The sequence below is a fragment of the Rhamphochromis longiceps genome, linkage group LG10, assembly GCF_057381845.1.
Source record: "Rhamphochromis longiceps isolate RC_006_pf linkage group LG10, R_longiceps_female_GT1.1, whole genome shotgun sequence".
Taxonomy (NCBI): domain Eukaryota; kingdom Metazoa; phylum Chordata; class Actinopteri; order Cichliformes; family Cichlidae; genus Rhamphochromis; species Rhamphochromis longiceps.
In genome coordinates this window covers 34,774,289-34,801,639 of record NC_140566.1, presented here as the reverse complement: position 1 = coordinate 34,801,639, position 27,351 = coordinate 34,774,289, and the positions used below count along the sequence as shown (strand labels likewise).

The 27,351-nt window shown below is 46.9% G+C and overlaps 2 protein-coding genes across 2 annotated transcripts; both read right to left on the bottom strand.

The window, feature by feature from the left end:
* Nucleotides 1–16,881: 16,881 nt before the first annotated feature.
* LOC146661310 (olfactory receptor 8G17-like) lies at nucleotides 16,882–17,826 on the bottom strand. The gene has a single exon (XM_085419721.1). The coding sequence runs from the start codon at nucleotides 17,824–17,826 to the stop codon at nucleotides 16,882–16,884; it is 945 nt and encodes a 314-aa protein (XP_085275847.1).
* Nucleotides 17,827–18,023: 197 nt separating this feature from the next.
* On the bottom strand, nucleotides 18,024–22,288 carry LOC146661309 (olfactory receptor 1500-like). The gene is made up of 4 exons (XM_085419749.1): nucleotides 22,238–22,288; nucleotides 19,058–19,409; nucleotides 18,866–18,928; nucleotides 18,024–18,253 (listed from the first exon to the last, which is right to left on the bottom strand). The coding sequence occupies exons 1-4, from the start codon at nucleotides 22,286–22,288 to the stop codon at nucleotides 18,024–18,026; spliced, it is 696 nt and encodes a 231-aa protein (XP_085275875.1).
* Nucleotides 22,289–27,351: the final 5,063 nt, after the last annotated feature.

Here is a 27,351-nt window from a genome sequence, read left to right as displayed (position 1 = left end):
GGCCGCCAAGGAGTGAGCCGGTGTGTACCTGGACGCCCATCCCCGGACACAAAGAACCACCAACGCACCGATGTCTGAGGGGGTCCGCCACTGGCAGGGGAAGTGGTGGTAGGGGGAGATAGGCCTCCAAACCTTGGAGGGCCTGAGATGTCCCCAGAGAGGTGGCGCCTGACACCCAACCTGACATATAGACACAGACATACAGGCACACACAGATACAAACATCCATTCCCACCCTCATGCTCTCATATGCACTTACTCCACACTCAACCAACGTGGAGACAGACATAAAGAGACGTTGTACACACGATCACACTCCCCAAGCGTACTCTACAAACCGGGTCTAGGTGCCCTCGCCCCTGGAGGGGGGAACTGCACCCAGACCCAGGTGGTGTTTCCCTTTTCCCTGCGGTGGGGGGAGGCAGACCGCCCCGACTCCGCAGCAGCAGGAAGGCTCCACACTCCAGACCGCAGTCGGACGGCCAACTCCTCCTCCTAGCCCCCCTGCTCCAGCAGGTCGCAGAGAACGGGGGTGAGAGAAGACTCCAAACCTCCCTCCACCCGCTCATTGTAATGTTGATGCATGTGTGTTCTAAGGTGCATTTAAAACCCAGGAGGGCATGGAGCTACCTGCCAGAGAGCAGCAGGTAAGCGCATGGTCCCTCCTGCTAGCCCTCAATGTCTACGTGTATTTAAAATTGAGAGGTGGGCAACGATGCCAGGGGTGGGGTGTACACCCTGATGGTACTTTGGACTCCGTGTATCGTGCCCACCCCCAAGATCCTATATGTATGTGTAATGAGAGTGTGAGTAATGTGAATGTCTAAGTTGTGGGATAAAATTGAGGCAGAGGCAGCCAGAAGGGGACAGAGGGGGGGGGGGGGGGGTAGCCTCCTCTGCACCCTGGTGACATACCCCCACTCCAAGGCCCTGCATGTGTGGGTGGTTGTGGTGGAGCGGGAAGAGGGAGGCAGCTGGAGATGGGGAGGGAAGGAAGGGAGGGGCAAGTGACCCCTCCCTGGGGCCAGCTCCCCCGCTGACCCCAGTAGGCACCCCCATACTCCGCGACCCGCCAGGGAAAGGGGGCCCAGGCCCATCCAGACCGGGCCCAGTGCAGCAGCGCCGCCCGGCCCCACAGAGCCCGGGACAGTCCACCCAACCCCACCACAGAGAAAACTGCACCCACCCCACCATCCACTCATCTTCCAGACTACATAAGACAATAAACACCCAGGCTGAGATCTTCCTCCACCTCTCCTGTATCTCCCCCTCCTGCAGAGGGAGCTCCTGAGGAGAGGAAAGCTCCTGCAAGATGTGACAATCTCCCCCACCAGTTGAAGAGCCCCCCAGGTGGCTCGACGCACCGGCGGCACCCTGCTCCAGGGCTGGGCCCCCATGCACCCACCCGCCCACAACCCCGGCAACACACCAACCAGGACCCAAGCCCCCGAGGCCCAGTCCGGGTCCCAGCCCAGAGACGGAGCGCCCCCAGAACCTCACGCCCATCCCGGACCCACCCAGGGCCAGCCAGGCTACCAGGTCAGTAACCCACGTCCGTCAGCACAGACCCTCCCCTAGCCCCACTGCACGCAGCCGCGAGGAAACAGTCACCGGAGAGCCAACAGAGCCCCTAACCGGACATGACCGCTACCCCGGGTTGAGCCCCCCAAGGAAGATGCCTCCGGGGAACCCCCCGACGCCCTAAGCCTGTCCCTACCCCCACACCAATCACAACAGTGAAGGCGGGACCAAACTATGACCCCCCACCCCCACTAGGTGATGGAGCTGATCAAAGGAGCCCAGAGCAATTGATCTGATGTGGTGGCAGAGGCTGTATCAAGACTAATGTAATCTAATAGATAATTTCTATATTGGTTAGAATTAAGATTATTTTTATTTTTCCAGTTCATGAGGACTGTTTTCTTGGCTATGCATAGGGCAGTGAAAACCATATGGGCGATATTCTTTTCTGAAGTGACATTATCTAAGCTGCCCAACAAACACACTAAGGGGGAAGTTGGAATGTTACATTTCAGACACTTCGATAAGTCTTCACATATCTCGCGCCAAAACTTCTGAACTGGTGGACAGAACCAAAGAGCGTGGATATAATTGTCCGGTGAATTGGTTTGGCAGTGTGAGCAGTTGTTGGTAGACGTAAAGCCCATCTTGAACATCCGATGACCTGTATAGTGTACTCTATGTAATATTTTGTATTGAATTAATTGAAGACTGGGATTTCTAATTAGATGAAAGGTTTTTAAGCAAATCTGAGACCAGAAGTTTAGGTCTAAGTTAACTGATAAATCCGCTTCCCATTTTGCAATAGGAAGTGATATTGATTCATCTGTTTTAGAAAGCATTCTGTATATTTTGGATAGTAATTTGGGGGGTTTAAGAGTAAGAAATTGAACCACACTTGGTGGTGTTTGTAGTTCAACTTGACCCGGTTTAAATTTCTTTTTTACTATGGATTTAATTTGTTGATATTCTAAAAATCTTTTCTTGTTGATCCCATATTGTGTAACTAGTCCGTCAAATGAAATAAATTCTGTTCCTTCTAGTATATGTTCTAAATATTTGATTCCTTTATCACTCCAATCTGAAAAGTTTATCATATTATTGTTTTGTAATATGTCAGGGTTGTTCCAGATAGGTGTACGTTTGCATGGGATTAATGAAGACGCCGTCAATTTTAGAAACTCCCACCATGCTGTCAGAGAAGAGCTGATGTTGATGCTTTTAAAGCATTCATGTCGTTGGATGTTTGAGCTGATAAATGGTAGGTCTGAGATCTCTAGATTATTGCAGAGTGCTTGTTCTACATCTAGCCAAGGTTCATCTAAGAGGGTGTGTTTTAGCCATCCTGAGATAAACTGAAGCCTGTTGGCTAAGAAGTAGTGCTGAAAGTTAGGCAGTTCTAGTCCTCCTTTATCCTTGGTCTTTTGTAGTGTTTTTAAGCTTATACGTGGGGGTTTATTTTTCCAAAGGAATTTGGACATACATGAATCTAGAGATCTGAACCAATCTTGTGGCGGTTTAGTTGGGATCATTGAGAATAAATAATTTATTTTTGGTAAGACCATCCTTTTTATAGCGGCAACCCTTCCCATGAGTGATATGGGTAGACATTTCCATCTAGCCAGATCATCTTCTACCTTCTTTAAAAGTGGGATATGGTTTAATTTAGTTAGATCTGCAAGCTTGGGAGAAACATTAATACCTAAATATTTTATATTTCCCGATTGCAGTGGTGTAGAAGAGGAATTATGGAAGGAGCAATTAATCGGTAGGACTGTAGATTTTGACCAGTTAATTGAGTAATCTGATATTCTTGCAAAAGAGTTTATCAATTCAATCACCCCAGAGATATTGGTTTGTGAATTTTGGAGAAAGAGTAACACATCATCCGCATAAAGGCTGATTTTATGTTCCACGTTCTTGCATTTTATGCCCTTAATTACTGAATTCTGTCTAATTGCTGCTGCTAGTGGTTCAATAAAAATTGCAAATAGTGAAGGGGAGAGTGGGCATCCCTGCCTGGTGCCCCTCAAGAGACAGAAGCTGGAGGATGTCTGGTCATTTGTTCTAACACAAGCTGTTGGGGAATTATATAATATTTTTAACCAGTTTATGAAAGAGGATCCAAAACCAAATTTGTGTAAAGTTGCAAATAGAAATTTCCAGTTAACTCTGTCAAATGCTTTTTCTGCGTCTAAAGAGAATATTGTAGTTTCTAGGTTTTTACTGTATGAGTAGTCTATCAAATTAAGTAATCTACGTGTATTTGTTGATGAGTGCCTACCTTTTATGAAACCAGTTTGGTCAGGATGAATTAAGAGGGGGGTTATTTTCTCCAGTCTCTTTGAGAGAGCTTTGCAGATTATTTTAAGGTCTACATTTATAAGGGATATTGGACGATAGCTTGAGGGATATACAGGGTCTTTGCCTGGTTTTAGCAGGAGATTAATGTTTGCAGAATTCATATTTGATGGAAGTCTGCCCTTTTCTTTAATTTCCAACAACGTTCTGTAGAAAACTGGTGCTAGAATCGACCAGAATTCTTTGTAGAATTCTGCAGGAAAGCCATCTGGACCTGGAGCCTTATTATTGTGCATACTTATCAGGGCTTCCTGGAGTTCACCTGGTGTCAGTGGTGAATCCAGTGCCATTGCTTGAGTGTCCAATAATTTTGGAAGAGTTATGTTGTCCAAAAACTGATCAATTTCTTTTTTAGATGGGTTTATTTGTGGTGAATACAACGTTTTATAGAAATCCCTGAAAATGTTGTTTATTTGTATCGGTTCATATAATGTGTTCCCAGATGAATCTTGAACAGCACATATAGTTGTTTTTTCTTTATTTATTTTTAGCTGGTTTGCTAGAAATTGACCGGATTTATTACCATGTTCATAATTTTGTAGGCGTAGTCTTTGTACTAAGAATTTTGTTTTTTTATCAATTATCTCATTTAATTCTAGTTTTGTTTTGCGTATTTTGTTCAATGTTTCCTGATCTTGGTGGGACGCGTAGGCTTCTTCTAGTGATTTGATGTTTTTTTCTAATTCCTGAATATTTTTGTTTTCTTTTTTCTTTTTATGTGATGAGAAAGAAATTATTTTACCTCTCATCACAGCTTTCCCTGCTTCCCATAGAACAGAAGCTGATGTTTCGGGAGTGTCATTATAGTTCAAATATGAAGTCCACTCTTTTTTAAAATATTTAATAAAGTCTTCATCTTTAAGTAGTGATATATTAAATCTCCAGTTTTTTCTTGGCGTAGTATTATTCTTGTGCATTAGTGTTAAAGATACAGGACCATGATCGCTGACAGCTATAGGGTGAATCTCAGTGTCTGAAATGTCGTTCAGCAGTGAGCTGCTGACCAAAAAATAATCCAGACGAGAGTAGGAGTGATGGACATGTGAGAAAAAAGTATATTCCTTACTGGTGGGGTGAAGGGAGCGCCATGCATCGCAAAGACCAAAGTCGCTCATATATTGTTTGATTATATTTGTGGACTGCCAATTACGCTGAGTTCCCGCTGTATTGAGCGTATCCATGTCTTCATTTAGTGGTCCCCATCTTTAAGAAGGGGGACCGAGGGTGTGTTCCAACTACAGGGGGATCCCACTCCTCAGCCTTCCTGGGAAAGTCTATGCCAGGGTGCTGGAAAGGAGGGTTCGTCCGCTAGTCGAACCTCGGATACACGAGGAACAATGCGGTTTTCGTCCTGGTCGCGGAACACTGGACCAGCTCTTTATCCTCTCGAGGATACTTGAGGGTGCATGGGAGTTTGCCCAACCAGTCTACATGTGTAGACTGGTTGGGCAAACCAGGGCTGCCCTTTGTCTCCGGTTCTGTTCATAATTTTTATGGACAGGATTTCTAGGCGCAGCCAAGTGGCGGAGGGCTTTCACTTTGGTGGCCTCAGACTCTCATCTCTGATTTTTGCGGATGATGTGGTTCTGTTGGCTTCATCGGGTGAGGGCCTCCAGCTCGCACTGGAACGGATCGCAGCCTAGTGTGAAGCAGCGGGAATGAGGATCAGCACCTCCAAATCTGAGGCCATGGTTCTCAGCCGGAAAAGGGTGGAGTGCCCACTCCGGGTCAGGGATGAGTTCCTGCCCCAAGTGGAGTTCAAGTATCTCGGGGTCTTGTTCGCGAGTGATGGGAGAAGGGAGCCGGAGATCGACAGACGGATTGGGGCTACAGCTGCAGTAATGTGGACGCTGCACCGGTCCGTCGTGGTGAAGAGGGAGCTGAGTGTAAAAGCGAAGCTCTCAATTTACCGGTCGATCTACGTCCCTACCCTCACCTATGGCCACGAGCTGTGGGTAGTGACCGAAAGAACGAGATCGCGGATACAAGCGGCAGAAATGAGCTTCCTCCGAAGGGTGGCTGGCCTCTCCCTTAGAGATAGGGTGAGAAGTTCGGCCATCCGGGAGGGGCTCAGAGTAGAGCAGCTGCTGCTCCACATCGAAAGGAGCCAGCTGAGGTGGTTCGGGCATCTGACAAGGATGCCCCCTGGGCGCCTCCTGGGTGAGGTGTTCCAGGCATGTCCCACCGGGAGGAGGCCCCGGGGCAGACCCAGGACACGCTGGAGAGATTATATCTCTCGGCTGGCCTGGGAACGCCTTGGTGTTCCCTTGGATAAGCTGGAGGAGGTTTGATCTTAGTTTTGTTTTCATTCAAAATAAGAGAATTGCCGACAACCAATCCTTGACCTCTTTCATGCAGTCTAACAAGCAGTACTGTGGCGTGGTTTAAAGCCAGACTGAAATTTGTCAGTAATATTATTTGTGTTTAAGTAGGGCTGTATTTGCAAAAAGACAATTTTCTCTAGTACTTTAGATAAGAACAGGAGTTTGGAGATCAATCTATAGTTTGCATGATCATTCCGGTCAAGGCTGCTTTTCGTCACATGTTTAAAGGCAGTTGGGACACAGCCCACCAGTAATGATAGGTTCATCAAAGATAGAATATAAGGCCCAATTACATCAAAACCATCCTTAATAATGCAGAAAGGGGGGATGTCATGTACAGAATTAAAACTTCTCAAGTGTTCAATTAATCTCTTGAGGGTGGAGAGTGAAATTGGCTCAAACTGATTAAAATTTGACTGACATCTTAAAGTAGGAAGAGGTTTCACCACAGAAGGGTGTAAAGTGAAGCCTTAAGAAATAAAACATTTTCTTGTAAAATGAAAGAGTAGAAAGAGTCATAGGAGGGGCAGCCAGCCTCAATAACTGTACTTCGGAGCTAGAAAAGGTGGGAGAAGGCAATTGTCGGACTGTAAATTTATTTTTAAAAACCGAGGCTAGGCCACCATCACTCCCAGAGGATCTCGATGAGGTGAAGAAAACACAATCCAGGGGAAGAAGTTTAGAGAAGGAAAAGGACTCACCAGGGCAAATCCAGGTTTATGTCAGGAACAAAGTATCCAACTGCAAGGTGAGAAACAAACCAAACACAAGGAGCTAGAAAAAAAAAAAAAAAAAAGCAACACTGGAGCCCGGAGAGCAACAGAACAAAAACAGGCTCACGACAGGCGCAGGCGGCCAGGAAAAACAGTTCACACAAAGTTCAGGGGGGCGGCCCAGAGGCTGACGGCCCAGGAGCCCAGAAAACAGGTCAGGGGGCCGGGCAGGCGGGAGGCACCGGCGGCGACCGAACAGGTCAGGAGGCCGGCCGGGCGGGAGGCACCGGCGGCGACGTAGTTCAGGGGACAATAACGTCCAGTCATCGGCCTGGAAAGCGGCTGAACAGGACGTGCAGGACGAGCAGGCCGGACAGGACATGCAGGCCGGACAGGACGTGCAGGCCAGACAGGACGTGCAGGATGAGCAGACCAGACAGGACGTGCAGGCCGGACAGGACGTGCAGGCCGGACAGGACGTGCAGGACCAGATGGCATGGGGACCTCAGGCGCAGACGAAGCTAGACGGAGCAAGGGAGGACCAGGCGACGCCGAAGGCGAAGACACGGAGGCTGGACCAGGCGACGCAGAGGCTGAAGCTGGACCAGGCGAAGCTGAAGACTCGGAAGCTGGACCAGGCGAAGCTGATGACTCGGAGGCTGGACCAGGCGAAGCTGAAGACTCGGAGGCTGGACCAGACGAGGGCGAAGACTCGGAGGCTGGACCAGACGAGGGCGAAGACTCGGAGGCTGGACCAGAATCAGAATCAGAATCAGAATCAGAATCAGAATGGGGTTTATTGCCAAATGTTGAGCAGGTTTACAACATTAGGAAATTGCTGCGGTGCTTCAGTGCAAACATGCTGTCATAAATAGCACTTAAATAGACATGGAAAAAAATAAAAGTAGGGATAAGAATTAAAAGTGCTACGTGGAAAGATATGTGCATGAGATATACATGAGATATATACATGAGAATAAGAATTAAGAGTGCTACGTTGAAAGATATATACATGAGTGCAGGTGGTGATCAGTGCCAAACATAGAATGATGCAGTGACACAGCGTAGGGTCATGTGTTAGTGGCGGGTACAGTCATATGGTTATTGTTCATGTGTCCAACAGCAGAGGGGAAGAAACTGTTCTTATGGCGAGAGGTTCTGGTGCGAATGGACCGGAGCCTCCTGCCTGAGGGGAGCAGGTCAAACAGACTGTGTCCAGGGTGAGAAGGGTCAGCTGAGATCCGAGCTGCACGCCCCAGTGTCCTGGAGGTGTACAGGTCCTGCAAAGATGGGAGTCTGCAGCCAATCACCTTCTCAGCAGAGCGCACAACACGCTGCAGTCTCTGTTTGTCCCTGATAGTGGCTCCAGCGTACCACACGGTGATGGAGGAGGTGAGGATGGACTCGATGATTGCAGTGTAGAACTGCATCATCGTCCGTGTTGGCAGGTTGAATTTCTTCAGCTGCCTCAGGAAGTACATCCTCTGCTGGGCTTTCTTGATGACGGAGGTGATGGTGGGCTCCCACTTCAGGTCCTGGGTGATGGTGGTACCCAGGAAGCGGAATGAGTCCACAGAGGTGATGGGGGTGTCAGTCAGGATGATGGGGGGGAGTGGGGCTGTGTGCTTCCTGAAGTCCACAATAATCTCCACTGTCTTCTGGGCATTCAGCACCAGGTTGTTGTGGCTGCACCAGGACACCAGACGTTCAACCTCCCTCCTGTAGGTAGACTCGTCCCCGTCCGAGATGAGTCCAATAACGGTGGTGTCATCTGCAAACTTGATTAGCTTGACAGACTGGTGGGTGGAGGTGCAGCAGTTGGTGTACAGGGAGAAGAGCAGAGGAGAAAGAACACAGCCCTGAGGGGAGCCGGTGCTGATGGTCCGGGAGTCCGAGACATTCTTTCCCAGCCTCACATGCTGCTTCCTGTCCGTCAGGAAGTCAGTGATCCACCGGCAGATGGGATCAGGCACATTCATCTGGGAAAGCTTGTCTCGGAGATGGTCTGGAAGGATGGTGTTGAAGGCAGAGCTGAAGTCCACAAACAGGATCCTGGCGTAGGTTCCTGGGGAGTCCAGATGCTGCAGGATGAAGTGTAGGGCCATGTTGATGGCGTCGTCTACAGACCTGTTGGCTCTATATGCAAACTGCAGGGGGTCCAGGAGGGGGGCCGTGAGGGTCCTGAGATGGGAGAGAACCAGGCGCTCAAAAGACTTCATGACCACAGATGTCAGAGCCACGGGTCTGTAGTCATTTAGTCCAGTGATCCTAGGTTTCTTGGGGACAGGGATTATGGTGGAGGACTTGAAGCAGGCAGGCACATGACATGCCTGCAGTGAGGAGTTGAAAATGCCAGAAAACACTGGGGCCAGCTCGTTTGCACAGTGTCTGAGGGTGGCAGGAGACACACCGTCTGGGCCGGGAGCTTTCCGAGCATTCAGGTTCTTAAACTGCTTCCTCACATCTGCTTCATGACCAGACGAGGGTGGCGCTGCAGGCGACGGCGTGGGAGCCGCAGGTGGTGGCGCTGCAGGCGACAGCGTGGGAGCCACAGGTGGCGGCTGGACGGGCCCCTATGAGGAACACCCCTATGAGGAACACCCAAGGCAGGTGTTCCGCGTCACCGGTGCCCCAGCACCCTCTCCCGGTCCAGGAGGGACATACAGCATTCCGGTAAGGACTCGAGAGGGGTATATGCCATGCTTTGGTGGACACGGGCTGTACGCAGACCCTCGTGCACCAAAGCTTGGTTCGCCCTAGGGCATTGCTGGAGGCAGAACGGGTGGAGGTGAAGTGTGTCCATGGTGATGTTCACTGGTATCCCATAGTGCCGCTGTTATTAAAGTATAAGGGCAAAACGCATAGAGTAACAGCTGCGGTTAGCCCGCGCCTGTCGCATCCCCTAATTCTGGGCACGAATTGACCGGGGTTTCATCATCTGTTAGGGCAGTATGCGGGGATGTGATCACGACCGTTAGTAGCGTGTAGTGTCTGCGCGGCGCTCAGGGGTGACGTGGGGTCGTCCGACGCTGACTCCGGGGAGGGGGAGACAGCGGGTCCTTCATGGGAGGCCCCACCGGCTCCGGAAATTTCCCCCATGGGTGATTTCCCACTGGAGCAGTCTCGTGATGACACCCTACGCTCAGCCTTTGACCAGGTGATTGAGATTGATGGTCACGTGGTGCGCCCTGAAGTCGTGCGGACCTACCCGCGCTTCATTTTATTAAAAGATAGGTTATATCGAGTGAGTTGTGACACTCCCACGGAGGAGACACACACTCAGTTGTTGGTGCCGCAGGGCCGCCGGGAAATGATTTTCCAGCCGGCTCATTATAACCCCATGGCAGGGCATATGGGATACGAAAAAACTCTGGAGTGAATAACGGCCCGATTTTATTCGCCGGGCATCCGAGCGGATATGCGCCACTGGTGCGCGTCCTGCCCGGACTGCCAACTTGTTAATCAGCCGGCCATACCAAAAGCGCCTTTGCGCCCACTCCCACTTATAGAGGTCCCATTTGAGCACATTGGCATGGACCTCATCGGGCCATTTCATCGGAGTGCACGCAGCTACCGCTTTGTATTAGTCCTGGTGGATTATGCAACGCGGTACCCGGAAGCAGTCCCGCTGCGCAACATCTCTGCAAAGAGTGTGGCGCAGGCACTGTTTCAGGTCATCTCCCGAGTCGGAATCCCGAAAGAGATACTGACTGACCAGGGCACGTCGTTCATGTCTTGCACACTGCGGGAACTGTACAAATTACTGGGCATTAAATCTATTCAGACCAGCGTCTACCACCCTCAGACAGATGGGCTGGTGGAGCGGTTGAATAAGACTTTAAAATCCATGATTCGTAAGTTCATTACCGAAGATGAACGCAATTGGGATCGCTGGCTAGACCCTCTGTTATTTGCAGTGCGGGAGGTGCCCCAGGCCTCCACGGGATTTTCTCCCTTTGAACTGCTGTTCGGCAGGAAGCCGCGTGGAGTACTCTACCTGATTACAGAAACCTGGGAGGAAGGTCCGAGCCCTGCCAAGAATGAGATTAAGTACGTGTTGGACCTGAGAGCGAAACTCCACACTTTGGGGAGGTTGTCACGGGAGAATTTGCTCCAGGCTCAGCAGCGTCAGCAGCGCCTGTATGACAGAGGGGCTAGACTCAGGCAATTTTCACCGGGAGAAAAAGTGCTTGTATTACTCCCTTCTTCTAGCTCAAAGTTGCTCGCCAAGTGGCAAGGACCCTTTGTGGTCACACGGCGAGTTGGGGACGTTGACTACGAGGTCGCTCGGTCGGACAGGGGAGGGGCCAAGCAGATTTATCACCTCAATCTCCTTAAAGAGTGGAGAGAGGCTGAAACCGCTTCTGTGGTAAGCCTGGTTAAGGAGAGAGATGAGTTGGGGCCGGAAGTACCAAATTCCATCATTCCCGCCTCCCTCCCTTGTGATGACCATCTCACACAGACCCAGAGAGCGGACGTTGTCGCGTTACAACAGCGTTTTGCTGATGTGTTCTCCCCCCTGCCCAGCCGAACGTCTCTCATTGAGCATCATTTTGAAACGCAGCCTGGCGTGACGGTGCGTTCACAGCCCTACAGGCTTCCTGAGCATAAACGGCAAATTGTTCAGAGGGAATTAGCTGAAATGCTGAAAATGGGAGTGATAGAAGAGTCGCACAGCGCCTGGTGTAGCCCCATCGTTCTTGTGGTGAAGAAGGATGGGTCTATACGGTTCTGTGTCGACTATCGCAAGGTGAATGAAGTGTCACGCTTTGATGCTTATCCCATGCCCCGGGTCGACGAGCTCCTGGATCGGTTGGGCACGGCCCGTTTTTTCACGACACTGGATTTAACCAAGGGCTACTGGCAGATTCCCTTGTCTGCTGAGTCAAAGGAGAAAACGGCCTTCTCCACTCTGTACGGTTTGTACCAATTCGTTACGCTTCCGTTCGGCTTGTTCGGAGCCCCTGCCACCTTTCAGCGCCTCATGGACCGGGTGCTGCGTCCGCACGCTGCATATGCTGCTGCCTACCTGGATGACGTGATCATCCACAGCGACATCTTGGTGGAGCATGTGCAGCGGGTGTCCGCGGTCCTGGAGTACCTGAGGAGGGCGGGGAAGTCTGCAGTTGGACGGAGGGAGGTACAGTATCTGGGGTACCACTTGGGGGGTGGGCACGTGCGTCCACAGGTGGAGAAGACGGCAGGTATCGCATCCTGCCCGCGCCCCAAGACTAAAAAGGAGGTGAGATGGTTTCTGGGGCTGGCAGGTTACTACCACCGTTTCGTGCCGGGGTTTGCGCAGCTGACCAGCCCCTTGACCGATCTCACCCGAAAGAGTGCTCCAGATCTGGTTCAGTGGACGGGGCCGTGCCAGGCGGCATTTGTGCAGGTGAAAAAGGCTCTCTGTGGGGAGCCGCTGCTTCACACTCCTAACTTTTCCCTCCCTTTTGTTCTGCAGACTGACGCCTCGAACAGAGGGCTGGGGGCTGTTTTGTCCCAGCAGGTAAGGGGGGCCGACCGTCCCGTTCTTTACATCAGCCGGAAGCTGGCAGAGCGTGAAAGACGGTACAGCACTGTGGAGAAGGAGTGCTTGGCTATCCGGTGGGCGGTCAACTCCCTTCGCTATTACCTCCTGGGGCACTCATTCACCCTCTGCTCGGACCACGCCCCGCTGCAGTAGCTCCACCGCATGAAGGATGCCAACGCCTGGATCACCCAGTGGTATCTGGCTTTACAGCTCTTTAAGTTCAAGGTGGTCCATAGGCCGGGGGCGCGGCTGCAGGGGAGGAGTGGTGCAGTGAGCTCAACGGGGCGGTGCTGGAGACGCAGGTGAGAACAGCTGATGGCGTTTGGACTGATGATGGTTTCCTTCCCTTTTATAGTGAGACGGAGAGGAGCGGAGGGGAGGCTGGAAATCAGCTGAGACCGGAGCTGTCAGATTGTGGTCGGTCATAACATATATAAACTATAAATAAACGTGGCATCTGGCGACAAACAAATGTGCGTGTGTGTACGTGTGTGAAGTGCATTTCACAGACATATATATTTCTTTTTTAAAATCCACATACATTTTAAGTCATTACATACATTTCCGACTACACATATGGGGAAAAGCCCTACAAAGAAAGAAAAAACAGTATTTACCATCTATTCCTCAACAGATTTAAAAAATAAACTACAAGTGTGAACTCTCATCCTTTATGCTGACTTCCTAATTACCTGGGGGCACCTTAAAAACAGCCAGCCCCTCTCAAGAATTGGGATGGTAAATGGCCTGTATTTGTATAGTGCTTTTACTAGTCCCGCCTAGGGACCCCAAAGCACTTTACACACCCAGTCATCCACCCATTCACACACACATTCACACACTGGTGGAGGCAGCTACAGTTGTAGCCACAGCTGCCCTGGGGCAGACTGACAGAAGCGAGGCTGCCATATCGCGCCATCGGCCCTTCTGACCAACACCAGTAGGCGGTAGGTGAAGTGTCTTGCCCAAGGACACAACGACCGAGACTGTCCGAGCCGGGGCTCGACCGGCAACCTTCCGATTACAAGGCGAACTGGTCACGGTCGCCCGGGATAGATCATTTGGCAAAAAAAAACAAGCAAAGGGGACCAAACATTGAGGAGCAAATCCTCATTTTCTGCTAAGGCAGCAGCAAATCTTTCATGAGAAATAACTTTAAACAATTCCCTGTACCACAAAGTAACAGTGGGTTTAACGGTTTAACGTTAACCTCCTAGGACCTGGTGTCCACATATGTGGACATCACATTTTGGGTTGTCTAGACCAAAATATCAGGATCAGCACCTCCAAATCTGAGGCCATGGTTCTCAGCCGGAAAAGGGTGGAGTGCCCACTCCGGGTCGGGGATGAGTTCCTGCCCCAAGTGGAGTTCAAGTATCTCGGGGTCTTGTTCGCGAGTGATGGGAGAAGAGAGCCGGAGATCGACAGACGGATTGGGGCTGCAGCTGCAGTAATGCGGACGCTGCACCGGTCCGTTGTGGTGAAGAGGGAGCTGAGTGTAAAAGCGAAGCTCTCAATTTACCGGTCGATCTATGTCCCTACCCTCACCTATGGCCACGAGCTGTGGGTAGTGACCGAAAGAACGAGATCGCGGATACAAGCGGCAGAAATGAGCTTCCTCCGAAGGGTGGCTGGCCTCTCCCTTAGAGATAGGGTGAGAAGTTCGGCCATCCGGGAGGGGCTCAGAGTAGAGCAGCTGCTGCTCCACATCGAAAGGAGCCAGCTGAGGTGGTTCGGGCATCTGACAAGGATGCCCCCTGGGCGCCTCCTGTGTGAGGTGTTCCAGGCATGTCCCACCGGGAGGAGGCCCCGGGGCAGACCCAGGACACGCTGGAGAGATTATATCTCTTGGCTGGCCTGGGAACGCCTTGGTATTCCCCCGGATAAGCTGGAGGAGGTGGCTGGGGAGAGGGAGGTCTGGGCCTCTTTGCTTAGGCTGCTGGCCCCGCGACCCGGCCCCGGACAAAGCGGATGAAGATGGATGGATGGATGGATGGATGGATAGACCAAAATACTAAATTTAGCTCCACAAGGGACTGATATCCACTTACGAGAACATTACACTGCCTCTGTTTTATCAAAATTTAAAACAAATTTCTTCATATGTGGCTCTCGTTTTTCTTAGAAACAAAAATCGGGTAAAAAAAAAAATCTGGTAATTCTTTGTTTTTACATTCATTGGGTTCCAATCAGCCCAAATATCAAAGAGAAATTAAAAATGCATGCCGTGGAAGAGTTCAGGTCTTAGGAAGTTAACTGAGTTAAGAATAAGAAAACATTTCCGAGCTAACAGCAATATTTTATCACATAATTTACGCTGTGAGTAAGTTAATGTTAATTCTTTTGAAGGTAAACCAAGAATAAAATATCCAGGGTTCTTTTGGATCCAATTCTTAAAGATATTACTCAGATCTTGAGATATAGAACTCCAAAATCTTTTAATTAGTTTGCATTGCCAAAAGTAATGGGAAAAGGTACAAGTTTCTTTTTGACATTTGATACAGACACATCAGGTGTAATCTTATGCAGGCATTAGGAGTTAGGCGGTGTCAAATTTTTTTATTGGGTCTCTTGCAAACAGTTGCAAGTAAAAGTAGATCTAGCTATGTTTCCACTCCTCCTCCACATATTGATTATTAAGATCTCTCTCCCATTTATGAATAGCACTCAATGTGCTGCTACTATGAGTATAAAGTAAAGAATAAAAGGCAGAAATAAAATGAGTTCTGTCTTTTTGTTTAATAAGAAAAGTCTCCAAATCTTCATATATAGCTGTTTCTGCAGATTGTGAAATTTCAGAATCAACAAAATGACAAACATGGAGAAAGCCCAAAAAAAATTTCTCTAGGAATATTAAAATTTGAATCCAGTTGCTGAAAGTTCATCAGTGTGTTGTTTAAATACAAATCACCCTTAGCCTGTTGTTATGCCACATATCAAACAGACTGCGAGACATTCCTAGAACAAAGTCTTTGTTTCTCAATAAAGGAGTCAAAAAAATCTCTGCCCAACCTTTTGTGCATTTCCCTCCAAAACCTTATTGTATTATAAATAACTGGGTTATTGTTAATCTCTGTTTGTAATTTCTTTTTGTCACAGACAACTAGGCCCCAAAGTGAAGAAGGTGAAGCAGACCAAGAGTCAAAAAAAAAAGACTGAACTTTATACCCTTTGTGTTCTGAACATGCACGAAAGGTCTGACAGATGGCAGGGTCATTGTATTTTAGCATAAAAATCATACTCTTTAAAAACATTTTCCTTTTAGTTAACATGAGAGAATGAGTAACTATTGATGTACTTTATGCAGTAACTTTATGAATTTAAAGAAAACAATCTTAATGGGGGTTTTTTTACCTCACAAATGAAATGCATTTGGAAATCAACAACTCAAATTTTACTGTACAAGAATCTCACTTAAGATTATCACAATGACATGCCTAATGCCAAATTGCCTTATTAAAATGGATTGGATTTATATAGCACTTTTCAAGGCACCCAAAGTGCTTTACAATTCCACAAATTTCCACTATTCATTCACTCTCGCATTCACACACTTATTATTATTCTTTCAGTTTAGGTTCAGTTTCTTACATATACAATACTGAACCAAAATGGTGATATGTGCTGATTTTGTGAACTGTTCCTAATTCACTGTTCCAGTCTGATTTGCCAACATATGCACAGTAGTAAGAACAAAATTGGCTAGTGTGCATGTGTCATAAATGTGAGGGATTTTTCATACAAGCTAATTTTTGCAAGAAAATAAACACATTTTTTTCATGGGGTAAGAAGCTTTTCATGCTGATATTAGTGAATTATTCCCAATGAGTCTTTTGTCACTGGATTAATTAAAGCTCTCTCTCTCCTTTGCAGTATTGTTTTAATTCAGCTGTATTTTAAACGGCCTGTTTAAGTTCATATAAACATCTCAATCAGATTTAAGTCCAGAGATTGTCTTTTTTGGTTTTGAATGAAAGCTACGGTATAAGTAAGAATACTAAAAATTACTTCCATGCAAAGGTATTCTCTTGGCCTTTAAAATTCATTACATCGGTATAACCGGGTGTTATTGCTGGTTTCATACCATTATGTTCTTTCTTAAATACTAATTATGTATTTAGCTCCAATAAAACTGCACAGTCCTTGTGTCTGTGTTTAACAAAGGCTTACCAGCAGATAGCGAACATTTGCTTTTGTATTTAACGTCATCTAATGTAAATTAAACTTCATGAATGAGACAAAACCACAGATTGGCTTAAGCTTTTATTTTACACAAACATACACACATTTTGAAATGCTGGCTAAAGTTTTATACATTAGTTTCTTACAGCAGCAAAAACATTAACTTCCGTCTAATTATGATTAAAATAGCTGTCAGAGATGATCTCCCTTTAGATGTTGAATTTCTATAAAAACAAACAGAAACACATTCTGTTTATGATGCCAAAACCTTCTTGGATACACAAAACTTCAAAAGGGCTTTTTGTAGGTCTTTGGACTGCACACCATAAATAATGGGGTTCAGACTGCCTGGAAATATACCAAACAGAATAGCAGAGATTTTTCTGTACTCTGTGTACTGAGGGAAGCGATGCAGAGTAATAAGTGCCATTCCACTAAGTGTCATAATCAGATAAACAACCAGATGAGTGCTGCAGGTCTTCAACGCTTTACTGTTCAAAGACTTGTTCTTACTGGTCAGACAAACCACTGCAATGCTTGTATAGGAAAGAACTATTGCCCCTATAGAGCCCACATAAAGAGCCACAGTGAAAGTGATACCATAGATGTTGTTAATGACTACACTTTCACAGGAAAGTTTAAACGATGAGGCATTGTCACAGTAGGGGTTTGTGATCAAAGTCCTGCATCGACTCAGTCGTGTGGTCAGACCTAGAAGAATCCCGACCAAAACAAAGGCCACTCCCCAGGCACAAACTGTCAGCTTGATCATCATTTTGTTGGTCATTATGGAAACATAGTGAAAAGGATTACAAATGGCCACATATCTGTCATAGGCCATAATCATGAGAACAGTGTGACTTGTGGTTCCAACCAAGTGCGCAATGTAGGCCTGAACAACACACTGATTATAACTAATGAGGCGCTCAGATGGAGGTCTCATAAGGTCTATAAGCAAACGGGGCACCACGTTAGAGTTTACAAGAATATCATTCAATGGCAAGTTGCAAAAAAGGAGATACATGGGCTGGTGAAGATTCTTGTTCATGACAATCAAAATAGTAATGCCCACATTTATAATCATTATAAACAGGTAGGAGAAAAACAAGAAAAGAAAGGCGGGGTAGAGAGAATCCTTTGAAGTGTTTAAGCCCTCTAACTGGAGGATGTAGCTGTTGTAGGTGTAGTTCTCCATCATCCTGAAAGAACGTTATTTTACACTTACAGATCTTATGAGATTGTAAGTCCATATGATCTTATCAGAAACAATAAAAGTTACAGGAGGAACTTTATAGTAGTGAAAACAATGAGGCTGAGTTATAGAAAAGCTGATGTAAAGCTGTTGGTAGACTAATACATCAACGCACAGCTTGTTTGTCACTGTTCTCCGCTGTCTTATAGGCACAGACTCCCAGAGGGTGTCCACATTGCCTCAGATTTTGAATGATGTAATTGCAATGATAATAAGATCAGGGACTTGTTCTTAGTGGTTAGACACACCACAGTAATCTTAGTATAGGTAAGAACCATGCTACCAATAGAACCTGTGAACAAAAGCACAGTGAAAGTGAGGCCATAGACATTGTTAATGAACACATCCTCAAAGGACAGGTTAAACAGTGCAGTGTTAGGTTTTGTATTGTTTATTGTCATTTATGCTTAGAAATATCTACTTATATATGCTTAGACTTTTATAATTAGTTGTAGATTGGTAGAGGTTTGATCCTTAATAGTCTGCAAACTTTGTGTGCATTCCAGAGCACTCTGGAATGCACACAAAGTTTGCATTGGAGAGGTCGTACCTTGTCTTGTTGTTTTATGGTAGGATAAACGTGTCTATATCTGTTTTAGGCTAAGTGCCTTTTGTTTAGATGAACTGCTGGACTTCCAGACCAATGTAAATAGCTGACCTGACTGGATACCTCCCTGGACTTTTTTAAGGGGGGGGGGGGGCAGGAAACAATGTTTAAAACAATAACAATAATTATATTTATATTTATATTTATAACAAGGTGCAATAATAATTAATGTGCAATAATAACAGTGTGCGATACACATGCACTGATTCTTCTTTTTTATACTAAGTTAATATACTGTGTTGTGTTGTTTGTTGCGTTGTGATGTGTCATATCGTGTCGTGTTGTGTTATATGTAGTGCCGACGTAGGACAGTTTTCCAATTTCATTGTACTACTGTACTATGTATGACTGTGCAATGACAATAAAGAGTTATCTTATCATTGTCACAATAGGGGCTTTTGATCAGAGTTCTGCATCGGCCCGGTCTCAAGGTCAGACCAAGCAGAATCCCAACCAAAACAAAGGCCACCCCCCAGGCAGAAACTGTCAGCTTCATCAACATCTTATTTGTCATTACTGCAGCATAACACAGAGGATTACAGATGGCTACATATCTGTCAAAGGCCATTATCATAAGCACTGTGTGAGCTGTGGTACTAAACATATGTGTGGTGAAAGCTTGGACCACACATTCATAATAACTGATGAGGCGCTCAGACGGAGGCCTCAATATGTCTACAAGCAAACGAGGGATCATGATAGAGTTTCCAAATAAATCATTAATGGACAGATTACAAAAAAGGATATACATGGGCTGGTGAAGACTCTTGTCAACAAAAACCAAAACAGCAATGCCCACATTTGCAACAATTAGAAACAAGTAGGAGAAAAAAGAAAAAGAAACATAGCATATGTGGCTTCCTGTGGGACATTTAAACCCTCCAGCTGTATTGTGAAGATGTTGTTTGTATTTTGCATGGACCTGAAAGAACAAGAGAATTTCAAAGGCATTTCAAAAGCAATCCAGTCACTATCTAAAATCACATTTTGGGTTGTCTAGACCAGAGATGGGCAGTAACGCTTTACTAGTAATGCTTTACTGGTAACGCGTTACTGTAATCTGATTACTTTTTTCAAGTAACGAGTAAAGTAAGGGATTACTATTGCAAAAACGGTAATTAGATTACTGTTACTTTCCCCTAGGAACGCTGCGTTACTGCGTTACTAAAACCGTGATTTTTTTTGCGAGAATGTCTCACGACAGTGGCGTAAGCGAGTGCGCCGTTCTGACAACACCTGTGTGCAGATCAACAATGGATCACATATCGATTGTGTATGAGCGTGCAGCGTTTAAAGCGTGGAAGTACTGACCTTACTTTGAGTTTAATTCCATAAAAAGTGACAAAAACATTAGCGTCCATCGTGCGTGGGAAGAAAACTTTTTACAGCGAAAAAACCCCTAAACTTCCAAGCAAGCACCGAGTGCGCAACGACGTAATGCGCAACTGACCGCGGCACACCTGCACCAAGGTAAACCTCCGCCTACTGCAGTCCTGCTTTACAGGTGAAAATAGAGCAAAAGGACCGCTTAGTCTTTGACTTTATTTATTTTCTGCTGTGTTTTACTTGCATCTATTTGAAAGACTTAGTGTAAACACAAAACAAATTTTATTTTATGTGCTGGAATGTGCAGAAAATAGGTTTAAATCTTAAACTAATTTATTCAAGTCAGAGAATGATGCATATAATTAAATTTTTGCTTGATGCATAAAGTTAAAAGATTAAAACTAATAAAACAAGTTTTAAAAAGAGACTTTTCCATTTGATTACATTTTGTATGATGGATTATGCAGGAAGTAGAATTGGGCTGAAAGATCTATCACTTTATCACCTCTTCAGGTTGTAAATCGTGTTTTTAAAAAGTAACTAAGTAACTAACTAATTAATTACTTTTGAAAATAAGTAATCAGTAAGGTAACGGGATTACTTTTTTGGGGAAGTAATCAGTAATTCGTTACTGATTACTTTTTTCAAGTAACTTGACCAACACTGGTCTAGACCAAAATACTAAATTTAGCTCCACAAGGGACTGATATCCACTTACGATAACATTACACTGCCTCTGTTTTATCAAAATTTAAAACAAATTTCTTCATATGTGGCTCTCATTTTTCTTAGAAACTAAAATCGGGTAAAAAAAAAAAACAGTAATTCTTTGTTTTTACATTCATTGGGTTCCAATCAGCCCAAATATCAAAGAGAAATTAAAAATGCATGCCGTGGAAGAGTTCAGGTCTTAGGAGGTTAACCCAGTTAAGAATAAGAAAACATTTCCGAGCTAACAGCAATATTTTATCACATAATTTACGCTGTGAGTAAGTTAATGTTAATTATTTTGAAGGTAAACCAAGAATAAAATATCCAGGGTCCTTTTGGATCCAAATCTTAAAGATATTACTCAGATCTTGAGATATAGAACTCCAAAATCTTTTAATTAGTTTGCATTGCCAAAAGTAATGGAAAAAGGTACAAGTTTCTTTTTGACATTTGATACAGACACATCAGGTGTAATCTTATGCAGGCATTAGGAGTTAGGCGGTGTCGAATTTTTTTATTGGGTATCTTGCAAACAGTTGCAAGTAAAAGTAGATCTAGCTATGTTTCCACTCCTCCTCCACATATTGATTATTAAGATCTCTCTCCCATTTATGAATAGCACTCAATGTGCTGCTACTATGAGTATATAGTAAAGAATAAAAGTGTCATGGTCCTGCGGCCATGACTCAGTGACTTTGTGTTTGTGTTCCTTATTGTTATTATTCTCTTTATTATTCTTGGGCTGTTTTGGGATGGTTTGTGTTTTGGGATTTTAGATACTGGGTTTTGGGTTTGTGCTCCCTCTATTGGTCCCTGGTGTTAGTGTTCCCCTGTCTCGTCAGGTTAATCAGGTCCAGCTGTGTCTCCCACCTGTGTGTGATTTCCCAGTGTCTCTCTGTGTACTTATAGTGTGTGTTTGCCTCTGTTCCTCGTCGCGTCGTCTGTGTTCATACCCGGTGAATTTCCCTGCGTGCTCTCCCTGCTGTTCTCCCTTCATGTTCAGGTTTGCCACTCCTTTGTGTAGTTTCTCCCAGTTTAGTTCGTCCTTAGTTCTGTTTGCCATCTCCACTTTATGTTCAGTATTGTCAATAAATCACCCTTCACGTCTGAAATAGTGCTGCGTTTGAGTCCTCCTTCCACTCTTCACACGGCTGCTGCCCCGAGCCGTGACAGTACGACGCGACCACAAGATGGACCCAGCAGCGCTTAATCCGTCCAGGGAGCTACGGGAGACGCTCATCGATGCCACACAGGAGCTGATCGACCTGTGGCTGGAAAGCCCGGGTGGCACGTCCCAGCGCGCTATAGAGAGGCGGCTACAGCGTCTGGTGACCGGTCTCCCATGGCTTCTGGACTCGCTCTGTTCGTGGGAGCGGGAGTTTCTCCTTTTGGACCTTGGACTTCACCCCCCGTCTGCATTTACTTTCGAGCACCCCGAGGCGGTGAGTGAGCGGGATGCATTGGCTTCCCCAGATTCCGGGACTGGGGCTATTCAGAGCGGGATGGGAGACTGTACGGGTCGCTTACCTACCTTCGTGGTAACAGATCCTTCGCAAGTGGGCGTGTACAAACCCTCTGTGAAACCAAGAGACTGTTTCTCTGCCGCCCCTTCTGAGCCAGGACTTTATCGCCATTCTCCGGCTCAGTTCTGTGTCCAGCCACAAGCCTCCCAGTCTGTAGCTCAACCGCTAGCCTCCCCAAGGACACAATTACCTGTTCTGCCGCCGCTCCAGTTAGCCACTCAGCCACCACCACCGCTTGCATCACCGCAACCCGTAGTTCACTAGCATCCCCAGGCTTCTACCTTTCTACCTATAAAACCCGGAGAGCAGTCAAATGGTGGAAGTGGAAGCTAAATTGGCTAGTCATTCATATGTATATTAAGATAAGATAAGATAAGATAAGATAGAACTTTATTAATCCCTCGGGTGGGTTCCTCTGGGAAATTCGACTTCCAAAAAGCACAGCAACGACCGAAGTTACAGTTACAGAATTGTTATATATATATATATATATACACACACACACACACACGCACGCACGCACGCACGCACACACACACACACACACACACACACACACACATATATAAATACAGAGACAAATATAAATAAAATATACAAAGGGGATAAATAGAATAAATAGGAATAAAAAATAAAAATACAAGTGAATTGCACATTTCAAGTATTGAGTCTATTGCACTGTTGACTATTTACAAAAAGTATTGCACAAGGTATTGTACAGTGAGGTGAAGAGGCACTACAGCTTAGTTGTTCCCCCCTCCTTTGTCCTCCTGTTTCCCCTCCCTCTCCCCTCCAGAGAGGAGTTAAACAGTTTGATGGCGTGTGGGACAAAGGAGTTTTTAAGTCTGTTAGTTCTTGTCTTGGGGAGAAGCAACCTGTCACTGAACAGACTCTTCTGGTTGTTTACCTGGGAATTCTGGAGGGAGGGGAGTGGGGGTGAGTGATTGAGGGGGTGGGGGAGCTGCTAAAAGCTGTGAACTTCCCTTTTGTGTTTCATCTTGATGCATTCTCAATCATCCAGGGAAATAAATCTCCAAAAGTCACCAACTTGGAGTGTTTCAGTTTGCCATCTTAGGGAGAAATCAACACACATGGGTGTATGTCCTTTGTTGCTGAGATTTATTGATAAAAACAGTACAAAAAACCAACCATTTGTACACATATTTACAAATAATAATAAAAAGCGAGTGAGTACATTACAACATTTTCAGCAATCACTCACAATCCTGGCACTGCCATGGTATCTGTAGTCTGCATTTACCACATGTGTATCTGTAGCAGTGAACACATCGCACAGTGGCCTGATTTTCCACCATAGTTGGTGACAAATGATCCCCACACACTGGAAATTGCAGCGAACTTATCAGTTGTGATTATGCTTTTATTATACCAGTGGTCTGATTGATGCCACAATGGACCATTGATCAGTCGTCCATTGTGGCATCAATCAGACCCGTCCATTGTGGCAACCCGTCACACCCCGCTTAGCGACACTGCAAGCGATTATGCTTTTATTGTACCAGTGGTCTGATATATGGGTATATATATGATACAATCTCACTGCACTTAGCCTAATCCTTCATTGCCCTGAAGAATTCTGTGGTGTACGGACCTCCTCTCCAAGGAAAGAAAATGCAGAGAAGACTCACCACTCAGCAGGCCTTGGAAATGATCCTGAGGGAAGTCGACCCTTGTGACTCGGATGGAGAAGACCTAGAAGTTCAGCCGGATTCGGACTCAGAGCTGTCTGATCAGTCTTCCGGTTAGTTTCATTTCATGTTATTTCCTTTTTCATTTCAAACAAGTAAGTGGATGTAGTTAGTAAGTAAGATATTTCAGACATTATTCTGATACAGAGGAAGAGATACTGGAATTATAATTAGTATCTATGCATGCATTTGTGATTTTGTTTGACCTTCCCATTGCTCACAATTTGAATTTGTTCACACTGCAGATGAGGAGACTGCTTCTCCACCGAAAAAGAGAGCTTGTTTGGGGACTGAGACAGCGAAAGATGGCACAGTGTGGCGTGAAGAACATGTGGGGACCCGTCTCCCTTTCACCCCAATAGAAGCGTACGCTGCAGATGGAGAGCCAACGGCTAAGGCCAGGAGAAGTATCTCGAGTCGCCTTCAGAGCTTCCTGTGTTTCATCACTCTTGACATGCTTCGTAGCATTCAAGAATGGACTATTCAACATGCACAGCAAACGGAGCATGTTCATTGGTTCATGGACCTCCTTGAACTAATGGCATTTATCGCAATTGTCATCTTGCGGGGGGTTTACAGGGTTCCATCTGTAAATGACTGCTGGTCAGCAAACCTGGGAAACCCACAGATAATTGGAACTATGGCACGAAACCGCTTCCAAGACATCATGCAACACCTACGCTTTGATGACAAGTCCACCCGCTGTGATCGAGCAAAGACTGACAAGTTCGCTGCAATTTCCAGTCTGTGGGGATCATTTGTCACCAACTGCATCACGTGCTACAACCCTGGTCTACATATCACCGTTGATGAACAGCTTTTCCCATCAAAGACTCGGTGCTGTTTCCTGCAGTATATTGCAAGTAAACCTGACAAGTTTGGGATCAAGTTTTGGGTGGCTTGCGACCTAAAATCCAAGTACATTTGCAATGTCTTCCCATATCTTGGCAAGGACCCCAATCGTCCCACTGGGGAGAGACTTTCTGAAAATGTAGTAATGAGGCTGATGGAACCATTCCTAGACAAGGGCAGAAATGTTACCACGGACAATTTTTTCACATCGCTTTCACTTGCGCAAAAACTTCTTAGACGGAAAACCACCATCCTCGGCACAGTCAACAAGATTCGCCGGGAAATTCCTCAATCCACTAGACAGACAGATCGCAATGAGTTCACCACTCAGGTATGTTGCAGGTCTTTTGTGGTTCTATGTTTATGTGTTTCATTGTGTGTAAAAGGGCTATGGAAATAACAATTTATCTTATTTCTTAGGTGTTTTCAACCTCTGCTGCCACGCTGATGGCGTATACGGCCAAACGGAAGAAGACAGTCTATATTCTTAGCAGCATGCACAGCGTGGTTCAGACTGATAACACTACCAAAAGGAAGCCAAACACTGTCACCCTTTACAACAAAACAAAGTGTGGCGTGGATGTGATGGACCAGATGGTTTGGGAGTACACTGTCCGCAAAGGAACACGGCGCTGGCCAGTCGCCGTGTTTTATAACATGATTGACATGGCAGCACTGAATGCACATGTGCTGTATCAAGCATGCACCGGGACGAAGGAAAGACGGGTGGACTTCCTGGTGGCGCTTGCAACAGAGTTGGCTCGCTCTCATGTAGCTGAGAAGAAGGCAAGAAAAGAACAGTTGCTTCGGGCACAACCCTCCACACCTAGCCCTAGAAAAAGAGCCACGTGTCAGGTCAAACACAAATGCAAGAAAAATCAGGCCACTGTGCGATGTGTTCACTGCTACAGATACACATGTGGTAAATGCAGACTACAGATACCATGGCAGTGCCAGGATTGTGAGTGATTGCTGAAAATGTTGTAATGTACTCACTCGCTTTTTATTATTATTTGTAAATATGTGTACAAATGGTTGGTTTTTTGTACTGTTTTTATCAATAAATCTCAGCAACAAAGGACATACACCCATGTGTGTTGATTTCTCCCTAAGATGGCAAACTGAAACACTCCAAGTTGGTGACTTTTGGAGATTTATTTCCCTGGATGATTGAGAATGCATCAAGATGAAACACAAAAGGGAAGTTCACAGCTTTTAGCAGCTCCCCCACCCCCTCAATCACACCCCCCCCCCCCCCCCCCACTCCCCTCCCTCCAGAATTCCTAGGTAACAGCCTAATATACATATGAATGACTAGCCAATTTAGCTTCCTCCAGCATTTGACTGCTCTCCGGCTTTTAAAGGTAGAAACGCAAAATGATGGCTCCGCGGGGGTAAAATGATGGCTCCGCGGGGGTTTAAGTGCATCACCACAACCCGTAGTTCAGTTAATGGCTGAGTCACAATATTCACACTGTTTTTCCACCGCTGTTTCTAAGCAGGGAGATGAACTGTTTTACAACGGACCTGTTCCTCAAAAGCTGGCAACAATAGAGACTATTGCTCACTCCGGGGCTTCCCCAGAGGCTGGGTTACTGCCCTCAGCTTACTCTGGACCCCTGGAGGCCAAGATGCCAGCTGTGAACTGCACCGGGCTGTCACTGCCTGAGCAGGGTCAGTGCTCTGCGCAGCTGCAGCCCTCTGTATGTGTGCCAGAGGCCCACGTGCCTACTGGTTTTGTTTCGTGTGTGCCAGAGGCCCACGTGCCTACTGGTTTTGTTTCGTGTGTGCCAGAGGCCCACGTGCCTACTGGTTTTTTTTCATGCGTGCCAGAGGCCCACGTGCCTACTGGTTCTTTTTCATGCGTGCCGGAGGCCCGCGTGCCTCCTAGTTTTGTTTCATGTGTGCCAAAGGCCCACGTGCCTCCTAGTTTTGTTTCATGTGTGCCAGAGGCCCACGTGCCTCCTAGTTTTGTTTCATGTGTGCCAGAGGCCCACGTGCCTCCTAGTTTTGTTTTGTGTGTGCCGGGGGCCCCGGTGCCCGCTGGTTCTGCGGCTGTTTTTGCTGGGGGGCCCGAGGAGCCCGTCCAGCCTCCTGCTTCGCCTGCTGGGGGGCCCGAGGAGCCCGTCCAGCCTCCTGTTTCGCCTGCTGGGGGGCCCGAGGAGCCCGTCCAGCCTCCTGCTTCGCTAGCTGGGGGGCCCGAGGAGCCCGTCCGGCCTCATGCCACACCGGCTGCCACGTCGGCTGGGGGGCCCGAGGAGCCCGTCCGGCCTCCTGTGGCTGCTTCTCCACCTGTGGCTGCTTCTCCACCTGTGGCTGCAGCGCCGCCTCCTGCAGTACCACCACCGGCAGTGCTACCGCCTGCTACGGCCACACCTCAGCCTGAGGACGCATCCTCACCTGGCCCGGCTTCATCCTCGCCTGGTCCAGCTTCAGTTTCATCCTCACCTGGCCCGGCTTCATCCTCGCCTGGTCCAGCTTCAGTTTTATCCACGCCTGGCCCGGCTTCATCCTCGCCTGGCCCGGCTTCATCCTCGCCTGGCCCGGCTTCATCCACGCCTGGCCCGGTTTCATCCACGCCTGGTCCGGCTTCATCCTCGCCTTCATCCTCGCCTGGCCCGGCTTCATCCTCGCCTTCATCCTCGCCTGGCCCGGTTTCATCCACGCCTGGTCCGGCTTCATCCTCGCCTTCATCCTCGCCTGGCCCGGCTTCATCCTCGCCTTCATCCTCGCCTGGCCCGGC